Source organism: Colobus angolensis, unplaced genomic scaffold (assembly GCF_000951035.1).
Source record: "Colobus angolensis palliatus isolate OR3802 unplaced genomic scaffold, Cang.pa_1.0 Scaffold200, whole genome shotgun sequence".
NCBI classification, from domain to species: Eukaryota; Metazoa; Chordata; class Mammalia; order Primates; family Cercopithecidae; genus Colobus; species Colobus angolensis.
Genome location: NW_012115156.1, coordinates 811,421 through 826,856, shown reverse-complemented (window position 1 = coordinate 826,856; position 15,436 = coordinate 811,421). Strand labels below are relative to the sequence as shown.

General features: G+C 34.8%; 1 protein-coding gene across 1 annotated transcript in view; it reads right to left on the bottom strand.

Moving 5' to 3' along the window:
- The window catches only part of BMP2K (BMP2 inducible kinase), a 142,762-nt gene that overhangs the window by 26,364 nt on the left and 100,962 nt on the right, over positions 1-15,436 (bottom strand). The window contains exons 12-14 of the mRNA XM_011941794.1: positions 14,857-14,955; positions 14,031-14,215; positions 7,962-8,119 (exon numbers count right to left, since the gene is read on the bottom strand). Of these exons, the coding sequence (XP_011797184.1) occupies positions 7,962-8,119; positions 14,031-14,215; positions 14,857-14,955 (442 nt within the window). The remainder of the gene's footprint in view (positions 1-7,961; positions 8,120-14,030; positions 14,216-14,856; positions 14,956-15,436) is intronic.

Genomic DNA, 15,436 nt, shown 5'->3' with positions numbered 1-15,436 from the left:
GTAAATTTGAGTATCTACTGTGTGCCAATGTGCCAGGCACTATTCTAGACAACTGGCATGTAATGTCAAACAAAACAAAGACCCCTGACCTTATGCAGATTATATGCTGTTGTGGAAAAACAAATAATAGGCAATAGACATAATAAGAAATGTATATGCTGTGTTAAAAGCTATACAGAAAAATGTAGTGCAGGGTAACAGGAATTCAGGGAATGGGTAGAGGTTTTAGTAGTAGAGTGATTCTAATAGTCACTAGGTAAGAAAAGACTTGAAGGAAGCAATGGAGTGAATACCTAGGAAAGAACAATTGGGAAGAGAAAGAGCTGGAGGCCCAGTGTATTTGAGTTGATATATCCTGACTCCCTAGTAATGATTATCTTTTCCCTGCTCTTAAACTCTCCATATAGGTCAGGGATGGGGGCTCACACCTATAATCTGGAAGACCAAGGCAGGAGGATTTCTTGAAACCAGCCTGAGCAACACAGAGAGATGGTCTTTTGATTTTTTTTCAGCAAGTATGTAATGAAATTTGGATCTCTCCCGATCTTTACAGAATGTTAACTTCACAATATTCTGTAACAGTCAATAACAAACACATTACTTTAAAAACTCAAAAATACTACTAAAAATTGAGGCTGCAGTGAGCCAAAATTGTACCACTGCATTCCAGCCTGAATGACAGAGAGACCCTGTCTCTAAAACAAACAAAAATCTCTCCACATAGTAGACACATACTAGTTGAGAACTTCCTGATTTTTGTAGGATGTCTCTCTAGCCTCCGATTCTTGGCAATCAAAATTCTATTTGAGACTCATTCTACCTCCTTTCCAGACATTTCGAGCATTTCTACCAGCAGACCTTTGGTCCACAGCCATTTGAAAAAATCCAAATCATGTTTAGACTGACCTATATTCCAAGAACTCCATGGTAAGCTGTACTGGTTTCAACTGAGTTTTAAGGGACTGCAGTGTAGGGGAGGCGGAACCCAAGTAGAACTGGAATTCCCTAAAAACGACTTTCAATTTTGGAGTGAAGCAAAAAGCCCCAAGTTCAAGCAGCATCTCTTCTAACAGTGCTGTTTACATTGAATGTACATTTCAGTTACCTGGGGATTTGTTAAAACGGAGACTCTGATGGAATGAGTTTGGGGAGGATCCTGACATTCCGCACTCCAACTAGCCCCCAAGTGATACTGATACTGCTGTCCAAGAAGTACACTCTTGAATAAACAAGGCCCTAGAGTCTATAATATTCTAAATATAACTACTCCTATGGGCAACTAATTCTTTCAAAACCTTTATGACAATAGGTACAATTACCAGCCTTTACAGTTAACATGAATCCTGCAGTATCTATATGAAACTTTGGATTGTTTAAATTTTTACTTAAAATTTTTTTGAAACACTATCACACATTTTATAGAGCCACTAATATTGAGTTACTAAATACATCTGACAATTGTTTTATGAACAAACAAAACTTCCTAAACTTAAGTGCTCTTTTCAAATCCAACACTGCGTTGGTTAACAATGAAAATTTATTTTGGGTATTATTTTTCAAGGTATTAACTGTATACTTAATGCAGGAAATCAGTAACACATGCTCATTTTACTAAAAACTTTTTATTATTTTGTTGTCAAAACACCTATTAAAGAGAAGCCAGTCCCACAACATCTTTCTGCAAAAGGTTGAAGAATAATTTATATAACGAAGGGTCCCTAACTTATTGTGGTGGGAGGCTGCAATCAAACCTTAACGAGAGGATTCAGATTCACTGAGTGAGATTACATGTGGTTACCTATTTATTCAGGCCCTGAATGCATTTATGGAATAACTACAAAACCAGTAATTATGCCTTGTATCAGAATCCTCCTGGACTCCCCCACTCTTCTCCATTTCCCAAATTCCAGTGTATAAAGCACTGAGGACAGAGAAAAGAGGGGGTGAGAAAGAACAAATGGAAGAGACTGACTCAGAGTGATGACGACAGCATGTCAGTATCCAAGGGCCCTCATTCCTGAAAATTAAGACCAAAAGTATAAGTATTTAAGTCTGAATTAGAAACAGACTTTATACCTCAACCATCTGCATCATAACTGCTAGGATTTCTGTATAAAATGTAGTTACCTGGACCCTACCACAGACCTAATGAATCAAGTTATCTGAGTAGTAACTTAGGAATCTGCAATTTTACATACTCTCTGTTTTTATTTTTATTTTATGTTTTGAGACAGGGTCTCACTCTTTCACCCAAGCTAGGGTGCAGTGGCATGATCATGGCTCACCGTGGCCTCAATCTCTCAGGTTCAAGCGATCCTCCAATCTCAGCCTCCTAAGTTGCTGGCACTACAGGCACAGGCCACCACGTTCAGCTAATTTTTTATTTTTTGTAGAGACAAGCTCTATGTTGTCCAGGCTGGTCTCCAACTCCTGGACTCAAGCAATCCTCCCAAAGTGCTGGATTACAGGCATGAGCCACCACACCCAGCCTCTCAGCGCATGTTTGTTTTTGAGACAGAGCCTTGGTGTTTCACCCAGGCTGTGATACAGTGGCATGATCTTGGCTCACTGCAACCTCTGCCTCCAAGGCTCAGCCTCTGGAGTAGCCACGACTACAGGCACACCACACTTGGTTAATTTTATTTTTTTAAATTTTTTGTAGACACGAGGTCTGTATTGCCCCGGCTAGTCTCGAACTCCTGGCCTCAAGCAATCCTCCCACCTCAACCTCCAAAGTAGTAGAATTACAGGCAAGAACCCACCACACCCGGCCCTCTCGACGTATTTAAACCACTACTATACTAATAAGTCCCAGCTTATAAAACTGTGAAGTTATCACTAAGGTTCTTTAAATTCTCATGCACTGGTATATTACATCCATCAGTCTGTGGTAAATTTATGGTAAGTATATAAACAGTACTGTGAAATTATGACAAAACTATACACATTATCATGTAGGGGTGAACTTGTTTTTATATAGGGCTCCCTATAAGTAAAAATATAGAAGAACTTTGCTCTATGCAAAGTTCATGTATCCAGTTATTTCAAAATAGGAATCAGAATAAATTCATTGTAAAATGAACGTTATTGTTCCACAAAATGCAGAATCAACTTTTCAATGGAATTTTTAAAAAATCATTTATGTTTCTAAAGTTCACATGAAAATGTGGGTCTCAGGACACAAAATACAAAATAAATATACACATTAATTTTGTAATTATTAATTACCTATAAATAAAATCTAATGAAATGGTTATGTAGAACTACTTTGTAAATACACAGTCATCCCTAAAATGTTTTTAATTACATTTTCAAATGACTGGTTTTCTTTAGATTAGAACAAAGCTTGATTATCCAATATAAGAAACTTACCTCCTGCCTTCACAAAAGAATTATGTTGGTGAATAAAGACAGTATCTTTTCAAGAATTTTAATTGATACAGATAGATATACAGGATTTTAAAATCTTAGAATCAAAGTATATTCCATAATATCATCACGAAATTAAAATAGTCTACAAAGTTAATTTTGCTGCTTATATAGATAATGGTGTAAAAGGCTAAAAGGTTAATGAATAAGGTTTAAAAGTACAGTCGTCATGTGATACTCTTGAAACTGGTCTAATATACTTGAAAAGTTCTGTTATTCTGCACTGAAGGAACAGTAATAGTTCTGAATTTGCTAAAAAAGATGAGGGTTAATATTTTACAATAAACTATAGATTCAGATGCTTATAGCCATTATCATTCTGTGGCTTCATAGATGAAACAACAACATTCAGTGGAATTTATAAAGCAATCACAATATCTTTAGTATCTTCTATTTTTCCCTGTAGTTATTTTGATCCAATTTTAAGCAGAAAAAATCCACCATCAATAAATGAAATGTATTTCATGAAGTAATAGTTTTAATTAACAGGTATAATTACACAACTATTTACACAAACACAAGTTTATAAATTCCCCAAAGCAAGCATCTGTGTTCTAATTAGTTTAATGTATTAAATATTATGACAATTTTAAATTGTCATATTAAATATTAAGATACTAAAATATTTTGACAAATTGCTAAAGTTTACATACTAATCGGGATATTCTGGTACAAAAAAATAAAAATACAAACTTAAATTTTTAAAAATATCATTCAGACAAGCTTTATTATTAATGCTTAAATTTGATTTAATGTTTTCTTCTTACTAAAATTAAGAACAGGTAAAACAATTCTGAACCATAAATGGTATTCATTTATAGTGAAGGTGAAAGCAAGAAGAATCTAGTTTATTTTACATATTAAATCCCTTTGCCTAGTACATGGAATCAACTGTTTTCTTAAAGATCACTAAAAAACGTTGTTATCAATTAGTAATATTTTAGAATTTTGATATCTCAAAATACTATTATGATTTGAAAATTACTTTCTGGATAATACATGTAAAATATTTTCTAAACAGCATATTATTTTCCTTTTTTTTTTGCTTTTAAACAAATAACCATGAATCATTTTCAAAATAAAACCCCAAATGGAAAAGTATTATTCTGAATAATCATTATACTGGCAATGCCTCTACTTTTAAGGACCATATAAAGGCTTTCAGTTTCTCACTGGAAAGTGTTTTATAAACCAAATACAAATTATTTTAGAAAAGACTTTGGAAAATTGTTAATACCTGTGTCAAGGAAAAGGGTACAAATATCCTACACGGCATTTCAACTGCATCAATAGTTTATTCATTTTGGAAAATGACAGGATTTATATTATACTGATGGGCAAATTTTTGGAGTCATTGAACCCACTATTTCGGAATTCAAAAAAGTGAAAGTTATTAAACTTTAAGAAAATTTAATATAATGACCAACTATCAATTTTCATTGCACAATTAGTCTTCTAATAAACTCTTAAGGTTCTGAAAGAGTTCTTTTGCCCATCAATATAATATAAACTCTATCAAATAGATCAAATATTAGGTATCTTATTGCTTCTGAAAGAGGTGCTAAAGATGACTACATTTTACAGTTAAGTTAAACTCTGAGAGGAAATCTTTCTAAACTATATTTTATATTACAACTTTAATTACAAACATTTTTATTAAAGACATTTCACTTTTTTGAACCCTAAAAGAGTGGGTTCATTGACCCCAAAATAGTTACTGAACAATGAATATCAATTATTAAGAGAAAAACAGGGCCGGGCGCGGTGGCTCAAGCCTGTAATCCCAGCACTTTGGGAGGCCGAGACGGGTGGATCACAAGGTCAGGAGATTGAGACCATCCTGGCTAACACAGTGAAACCCCGTCTCTACTAAACAAAAATACAAAAAACTAGCCGGGCGAGGTGGCGGGCCAGCTACCCAGGAGGCTGAGGCAGGAGAATGGCGTGAACCCGGGAGGCAGAGCTTGCAGTGAGCTGAGATCCGGCCACTGCACTTCAGCCTGGGCAACAGAGCGAGACTCCGTCTCCAAAAAAAAAAAAAAAAAAAAAAAACAGACACGTTTCCATCAACTTCCTTGCTATCATTTGTCACTTCTGCTTTTGATGTGTTTGCCCACAAAGCCCCTTCTAATTTGACGGTTACATCACCACTGACAAACTGATAATTTAAATATAATTTTTAAATGCTGGCTAAAAGTTAAAAACCTCTTAAATCATGACATAAAGGCTTATACAGAAAGTGAGAAAAGGGAAAGTGGCATTTATTTATTGAGTGCCCAGATTTAAAGACATCATTTAATTATCTGGACAACCCTATGAAATAGGCATCACTATCGCCAGTTTATAAATGTGAAAGTGAGACTGACAGCAGTTGAGTGACTTATCTGAGATTACAACCTAGTTAAGTAACATTGCCAGGGATCAAAATTTATGTTTTGTGGTACTGTGTGCCAAATTAAGTGCATCAGACTTGTGACAATAATTTCAGTAGCTCATGGACCATCTATGTGTTTTTCCAAATGGCTAAGGTTGCTCCAAGTCTAACCTTCACATAAAATTCCTCCTGCACTTTCCTTTGGAACTTAGTATCTTTCTATAATTAATACTGCAAAGTCTGAACTCTCTTTGGCATACACATGTGTACACAGATACATGCACAATTTACAAATGCTATCTGATCATGAAGTTTAAAATTCACACATTATCTGATCATGAAGTTTTAAGCTATTCTTAAAAATAGCTACTTAAGAATTTTACGTACTCAACCCAATTTTTATGAAGTTATATACATATAGGCATATTCATATGTCACTCTTGCCTATGCTAAGTAAATAAAACTACTTTGATGTCATTACAAATTCTAGGAAGCTTAGAATAACACATTTTTATAGGATACAAAATAATGTGAATACCCATTTCATAAATTCATTTTTTAAAAATAATTTTTTACCTAAGCAGTTGAAAATACTAATTTAGCAAACCCTGGTCAGTACACAATAAAATTAATATATTTTGCTTTAAATATAGTCCTATAAATTATAATGATTTGGTTACACCCTGTATCTACCCCTTCCATCACTCTGAAAGAGCTGGGCGTGGTGGCTCACACCTGTAATCCCAGCACTTTGGGAGGCTGAGGTGGGCAGATCACCTGAGGTCGGGAGTTTGAGACCAGCCTGACCAACATGGAGAAATCCTGTCTCTACCAAAAATACAAAATTCGCCGGGCATGGTGGCACATGCCTGCATCCCAGCTACTCGGGAGGCTGAGACAGGAGAATCGCTTGAACCCAGGAGGCAGAGGTTGCAGTGAGCCGAGATCGTGCCATTGCACTCCAGCCTGGGCAACAAGAGCAAAACTCAGTCTCAAAAAAAAAAAAAAAAAAAAACTCTTGCTTTTGGGCCTACTCAACATAAATTCTAGGAAAATGCCAAACAAAAAAGTTGTGATTTAAAAAAAAATTGTTTTAGTAAGATATGATTGGTTTTATTAAGAAACCTTTATTAATAGTTCAAAACGTATTTTTATATCACATTTAATCAATTTTCATACTCATATAACCAATATGTAAAATACAAATTTAAATCCCAAACAACTATTCTTACAGGAATTTTATATAAAATATATACCAATTCAGAACAAAGCATTTCATCTATTAAACATTCTCATAAGGCCAATTAACTAAATGAAATAGGACCTAGGAACTACAAACTAGGGACTATTAAGAACTTCTTTTCAGATGCAGAAGGGGAAAACACACTTGTTTTGTGTGCACACCTGCATACACACACACACACACACACACGCCTCAGAAACCTGAAAATTATCTACATACTCTAGAAGTGAGCTTTTTGCTCCTATTTTGCGACCTACTCAAAACACTCGCATCATTCTTTCAAAAAGAGGACATTTCTAAAATGTGTGGCGAAGCTTGACATATATTAGGTAGTTCAAAGAAAAGCAATGATTCCAAGTAAAAACATTGAGATATCTGATTTAAAGCGAAAAAGAATTTATTTAGTTTTTGCCATATCAGGACAACAAAGCAGCCCTTTTATGCCACCACTCATTAAAAGGGCATTACAAAACATTAACATAATGTAGTAGCCCATGTTTTCTTTCAGGCATTTTCAAAGGGCATCTCAGACCCACAATATTTTCTATTGAGTGTGCAGAAAAACAGAGTTGCACAATCATTACTAAGGCAAAATAATAATGTCTCCCTTTTTATTGAAACATCAATGTTCCATGTTTTGGAGATATTCTGAATTTAACATTCATAGATATGCAATATTTAAGTTTTAGGATATTAGCATACTATCAGCAATATTGGGTTTAATAGCTACTATCAGGTAACTGATTTCTAATGCACACAACATAATTTGATAGTATAAGAAGATGGCCTGAATTTTGCCCTCAAATGCACAAAAAGAATTTCCCATATACATTCTCAAAAGTCTTTGGCCTTGCTGAATAATAATAGAGCTGTTATTTTACTGTGAAGCAAAATAAGCCTTCAAGTGTCCCTTACTTGATCTTAGAAGGTCAAATTCTCTGTCCAATAGTTCCTCTTCTGTTAACTTAGAAAAATTATCCTCTCCAAAAGGATTCCACCCTGACATATCAGGTGGGTTGCTGATGTTCTTCTGATTTGTGAAATTTGCAATGGCCTCTTTATCAGCAACTGACCTATAGTAATAATTGAGAAAGAAAAAAGAAGATGGAAAGCAAAATTAAAATTAATAAAAATTCACAATGCCCTAGTTTATACTTTATAAATTACTTAGAAAACCAAATCATTTCCTCATGACAGAGATGACAGACAAAGGCATGAGATGGAGAGAGACAACATATGGGATCTAGATCACCTGCATAAGGTATACTAGCTCCATAATCACCTACTTAAGGTACACTAGCTGTGTACCCTTAGGCAAGTTCCTTAAGTTCTCTGCCTCAGCTTCATCTGTAAAAAGGAGTAATAGTATCCACCTCATAGGGTTACTGAGAAGATTAAATAATTTAATACACATAAAGCAAAGAGAACAATATCTAGTAAAAATAAGAGTAAATATTAACTGTTATTATCATAGGAAATAAGCCTTAAAGAAAAAATCAGTCACCTATCAGACAGTATCACTCTAAAATCACTACTGAACACAGTGATCAAATGCCTTGGTTATGCTGGGACACCACAGCAATTTTCCTTTTGACAAAGGCATTCCCTATATATAGCTACTAACAAAAGATGAATTGCTAGGACTGCTTTAAAAGTTAGCTAAAATTAAATGAGGGTTATTTTTGTATATAATAAATTATTTATAGTATTTAAAGGATCTAGAGTCTGGAGCCTGAGACCACTGGTTGTATGAAAATTATCTTACAGAGCTCTAGGCTTTTAAGAGAAGATGAGAATCTAAAAATTTCTTAACCCAAGAATCTCTGTGTACCTCTCCCTGCAACCCAGCCTGGAAATATAGTCATGTACCACACAATGACCTTCCAGTCAACAATGGACCATATATATAATGGTGGTTCCGTAAGATTAAAACAGAGCTGAAAAATTCCTATCACCTAGTGATATCGTAGCCATTGTAACACCACAGCACAACAGATTATTCATATGTTTGTGGTGATGCTGATTTGAAGACACCTACTGGGCTGCCAGTTGTATAAAAGTATAGCAATACAATTGTGTACAGTGCATAATATTTGATAATAAATGACTGTATTCTGCTTTATGTATTTACTATACCATATTTTTGAGTTATTTTCAAGTATACTCCTTCTACTTATTTTATTTGAGGTCGACTGTAAAACAGCCTCAGGCAGGTCCTTTAGGAGGTATTCCAGGAGAAGGTATCGTTATCATAGGATATGACAGCTCCATGCCTGTTATTGCCCCTAAAGAACCTGCAGTGAGACAAGATGTGGAGGTGGAAGATATGATACTGACAATCCATACCTTAGGCCAGGGCTAATGTGTGTGTTTGTGTCTTAGTTTTCAACAAAAAAGTTTAAAAAGAAAAGTTAAAATAGAAAAAACCTATAGAATAAGAATATAAAGAAAATACTTTTGTACAGTTGTACATGTTTGTGTTTTGTGTTACTACCAGAGTCAAAACATTTTTAAAATTTTTAAAGTTTATAAAGTAAAAAACTGAAGTTAATTTATTATTAAAGAAAAAAATTTTACATAAATTTAGTGTGTCCTAAGAATGTGGTGTTTATAAACTCAAGTCTATAATACTGTACAGTAATGTCCTAGGCCTTCACATTCACTCACGACTCACTCATTGACCCACCCAGAGAAATTTTCAGTCCTCCAAGCTCCATTCGTGGTAAGTGCCCTATACAGATGTACCATTTTTTATCCTTTATACAATATTTTTATTCTACCTTTTCTATGTTTAGATACAAAAATACTTACCATTCTGTTACAATTGCCTATAGTACTAAATACAATAACATGCTATACAGATTTGCAGCCTAAGAGCAATAAGTTATATAACAAAGCCTAGATGTGTAGTAGGCTATACCATCTAAGTTTGTGTAAATGCACTCTACGATGTTCATACGATAAAACTGCCTAATGATGCAATTTCTCAGAACATGTCCCCATTGTTACGCAATGCATGACTGTATAGCATAAGAATGAGACAATGTAAGAAAGCTATTAAGTTCCTTTCATAATTCATATCCAAATCTTCTTAACAGTAGTAATGAAGGGAGAATCCTAGTGTTCAAAGTAGTATCCCAATTTCGCAAGTCTTAACTGATTCCCTAAATATACCTAACTGTTGAGAGCTCATTGTCATTGCCACCAAACAGGTCTTAGAAGAGAAAGAAAAAGGCAAAAGTCATCCATTTAATCCCTTAGTCCAAGCCCCTTCAGTATACCTGAACCAAGAATAGGATACTTAAATACTTACTGAAGGCTAGCATATAATAGAGGAAAATAAACATAGTAAGTTACCTACAAGTAGATAGACTTGCTTAGTAAGTAGAACTTACTATCTTAATTTAAAAAACAATTCAGTTTAAAAACCATTCTGGATGCATTAACTGCCAAGCAGTCTGAGCCTGCCTCCTGTGACAGAGTCCCATCTCTAACTCCAAAACTATCTCTAAGAATTTTCAGTCCTTAAAACACAGATCAGATGTGTTTTTATCCAGAAAATTGAAGGGAAAAAAAAAACAGATCAGAGTGGGTAAAACTCAGAGAGAGATGGTGGGTATTCCCCCTCCTGTCTGTCAATGATTCCTTTTAGAACTCTGATTCCCTATATGAATCACCCTCTTACTATTCCCAAAATAAATTTACGGATTCCCATTGGCAGACTGTAACTCAATAGGGTATCACCTTAACCTAGTTTAAACAGGTATTAAAATATGTCTACAAGTTATCTGACATTCCTTCCTTCAAAGGGTGAAACTGAATTTCGCTGCCCTTGAACACGAGCTAGATCTAGTGACTCAATTCTAACAAATGAAATATGGCACGAGCAGCAGCCCATGACTGCTGAGACTAGGTCTAAAAAGACATTTCAGATTCCTCCTTGCTCTGTCTCTTGGATCACTTGTTGAGGGAGAAACCAGAATCAATAATTCCTTGTTCAAAATAATTTTTGCCTTGCCAAAGAGAAAACTCAAGCATTCTTTTGGAGAAATCCATGTGGCAGGGGACTGAAGCCTCCTGCCCAAATCCATGTGAGTAAACTATCTTGTAAATTACATCCTTTAGCATCAGTCAAGCCTTCAGAGGAGAGCCGAACCAGCCTTACCAGACACAACTACCCTGTTAAGCCACTCCTAAATTTCTGATCCAAAGAAAGTATGTAAGATAATAAGTGTTTACTGCTGTTTTAAACCACTAAGTTTTGAGATAATTTATTAGGCATCAACAGATAACTAATACAACAGGGCAATTATATCATAAGAAGATAACGTATGCATAGAAAATGTTTATTTTCACTATTATTGCAATATAAAACAATAATACTCTCTGATATTCAGAGTAAAGATAAATTAACATGGTGGAAGAGTAGAAAGTTTAGCAAAAGATAGTGGAAAAGAAAAGGAAATAATCATTCCAACAAAGATAGTGACTCTTTCCCTCTGTCTAAGGAACTACTTAGTTTCTTATATTCTACTCAAATAGCCCCTTATCCACTTACAGACAAACATTTAACCCCAATTCTCTTCTTCCACTGACTTACTTATAAGCAGGAACATTAGTGTAGAGCTCTTTTTAAATTGTTACAGAAGACATTACACTCAACATACAATCTGAGGTTAAATAGGTATAATAATATTAATGCAGTAGCATTGACGTACCAAGTGTGGCTGGAGCAATGTTCACACATGAAGTTCCACATTTCTAACCTTTAGTGGCTGAGTGTGTAATTTTTTCTACCATATCCTTAAATACATAATTTCATAGGAGTGGAGTAAAACAAGTCTTATGCACTTTCCCAGATATGCAACCCAGTATTTCCTAACCTGGGGAATGCAAGATGATTTTTGTGATAACTTTTTAATAGTTATACAGAAATTAAAAGAAAAGTATCTAATGTATCAAACCTGTGATTTGTCGAATAGCATCACTACAAATTAGAATAAAGCAGGCAGTGCTATAGTAATTAATAAACATTACAGGTATCAGCACCTTGCATGCCAGTGTATGCCTCAAATCTCTGGATATCCAACTTTCTTTGTAACTAATCAGAAGTTTAGAGAGAGTTCCAATTCATCATCCCATTCTCATCAGTGACATAACTTTGCTTCCAGGAGCTGACAGACTTTTAGAATATGAAGTATACACAATATATATGCTATGTCAGAGAAGACAGTTTAATATCTTTTCTACTTTCCAACTAAATACTAGATTTGACATTTTTTTACTAGTTAGCTTCAAAAGTGGAAAAAAGCAATCATCTAATTAATACAATAGCCTCATCGGTATCTTTAAGCAATCATCAAGCAGAATATCCAATTTTTAATGAGGAAAATTATTCCATTCTTATCACTAGGGGACTTAGCAAATTTATTAGATTACAATTTACATTTCATACTTTATATTTTAGTGGATCTTATTTGTTTAAAATGTATAATGTTTTAATTTTATTATACACAATAATGTTCCTAATTATTAAAGAAAAAAAGCACTACATGAATAAAGCAAAAAATTTTAACTAGAGTAGATAAATGACAACGAGTTTGGCAAATACTGATCTGAGTTTTTTTTGGTTTGTTTTTGTGAGATGGATTCACCAGGCTGGAGTGCAGTGGCATGATCTCAGCTCACTGCAACTTCCAACCCCCGAGTTCAAGCCATTCTCCTGCCTCAGCCTCCCAAGTAGCTGGGATTACAGGCGCACACAACCACACCCAGCTAATTTTTGTATTTTCAGTAGAGACAGGGTTTCACCATGTTGGCTAGGATGGTCTTGATCTCCTGACCTCGTGATCTGCCTGCCTTGGCCTCCCAAAGTGCTGGGATTACAGGCACGAGCCACCGCACCCTGCCTGAGCTGGACATTTAAACTGGCCTTTAACCATATACTCTGCTTTCTCCCTAGACAAAACTGTCCTAATTCCTCCACCCCAATTCTTACTTTAGAAAAGCAATTCAAGAAATCAGTTCATGTTTCTGTCTCCTGCCCTACCATACCCACCCCACCATCTGTTCCTTGTGCATGTGTGCACACATGCACACACACGCACGTGCGCACACACACAGAGGTTGGGAGGCGTTCTACAGCAAACTGCATACTTTAGCTCTCTCTTGAGATGCAGTGTACAAGTATGCTACTGATGCTGCTGTTTCTCCTGCTCAACTCTGAGCCAAAGCTTATAGACATCTTTTCTCAGCTAAGGTTTCAAATCCTTAAATAGCATTGTATGAGAATTTCTTCAGTGTTCCTGTAACAAAAGTCTAACAGCTCCTACCTCCCAGGTATCTAAAAACATTAGGAGACATTCATGATGATTCTTAATTACAAGATGCCAAAGCACCTGCCATTTTATATGTAAAAGAAAATTTGTACCAAAGTTCTTTAATTTATAACTCAACTAACCAATATATCTAAATAGCCAAAATATACTATTCCCAACTATGTTATGGTAACGAGTATGTTTACTATTTATCATCTTAAAATATATGTATGTAAAAATGTTTATACATATTTAAATTAAATTATACAACCTTTATGAGTAAACAGTAAAATTAATCAAAGGTAATAACATGTAAATAGAAAAAGTCTATGAGGATTTATTTTTAACTGCTAAAGTCACTTGTTAGGGTGTTGTTTATACTTACATTACAAAAAATGCCTATACACACAAGCCAATAATATCCTTAGCCCTAAATGCTATTAGATGTTGCTACGCCTTACCTACAAATAACAGTAAGCAGAATTAACTGAGGAAATGGAAGGATGGGGATGCGAAGGGACCAGAAGACAGGACTAGGAAGAGAGAATGGGTGGCTCTACAGAAAAAATAAGTCCAAATTAATTTAAGAGAACTTAATGACCGACCATTCAACAATGACTTCCACTTCCACAATAATTTCCTTTGCTTTCACCGGAAAAATACTTGCCTATTGGCACTATAGGAGGAGTCCATTATGGTTCCAACCTGAGCTGGAAGTGATGAAGTGTAGGAAACTAAGGCTGGTGAGAACTCTTGAGGGGAGGTAAGATATTCAGGTGATGCCTGCTGTTGAGACGGCTGATGTTGAGCTAGCATCTGCTGTTGAAAGAAAGCCTGCTGATACTGCTGCATCTGAAAAAAGAAATGATATTATACAAAACAATGCTCCAGTCCTAAAGCACTGTCAGCACTGCATCTATTTACTATGTTCCTTCCTTTCACATTGGTGACAAAATCAGAAACCTAAAAAACAATCACCTGCAGGAGCAGCTCTATTACTAAAAAACTACAGCAAGATGAAATAAACCCAAAGTTGTGAAGGTAGGCTCACTTGGCCAGAATCAAAAATCCTCTTTTAAATATTTCAAGAAAAAGAGTAGCTTAAAGTCATTAATACAGTGGTTGCTGCAAAAAAAAAAAAAAAAAAAGTCAAATTATTCTCTGAAGCAAATACACTCTCCATTTGGGTTTCATTTTTTTACTCAATAGATATTTGCTGAATGAAAGAGACATCTGACAAAAGACAATAGGTAAGACATCATTTCCCTTACACAACAAGAGAAGTATGTTATCGGTCAATTACTATGTGCCATATTTAGGTGCCATAGTTCAGTGCAATTTAAAATTGTTTGAGAATATATGACTTGCTTTGATAAAATACATGTCAATTAACTTGATTTTGAATTATTAAATTCTGCATAATATGATTCATACTGTGAATTACAACACCATAATGTACACTCAGAGAAATCTCTAGAAATTATTTAAGTTACCATTGTTGGATACTGTGATGCAGAAGGTTGTGGTTGATATACCGAATGCATTAAAAACTGTTGCTGAAGCATCTGTTGCTGCTGTGTTGCATGTTGATACTACAATGAGAAAATCAAACAAATTAATAAATGTTATTAATGCCTTTTTTGTGTCAGAGCCCTTTTTCAAAGTATTGATCTTACCATAATAATGATTTGAGAAATCAGCAGTCCAAGCATCAACACAAAATAGTTATACTCTAAATTACTATAATTTATTAATAAATATGCTTATCATCAGAAACCTAAAAACCAATCATCTGCAGGAACAGCTCTATTACTAGAAAACCACAGCAAGATGAAATAAACCTTTTTAAAAAGTTTTGAAGGTAGGCTCACTTGGCCAGAATCAAAAATCCTCTTTTAAATATTGAAGAAAAAGTCACTAATATAGTGGTTGCTATTAAAAAAAAAAAAAAAGGAGCAAATTATTCTCTGAAGCAATTCTCTGATCCAGAACTGGTTTCAAAATTATCAACAAAACATAACAGAGATTCAATTAAAACCACTTTTAGCACAATTTAAGAACGTTTAGAAGAAA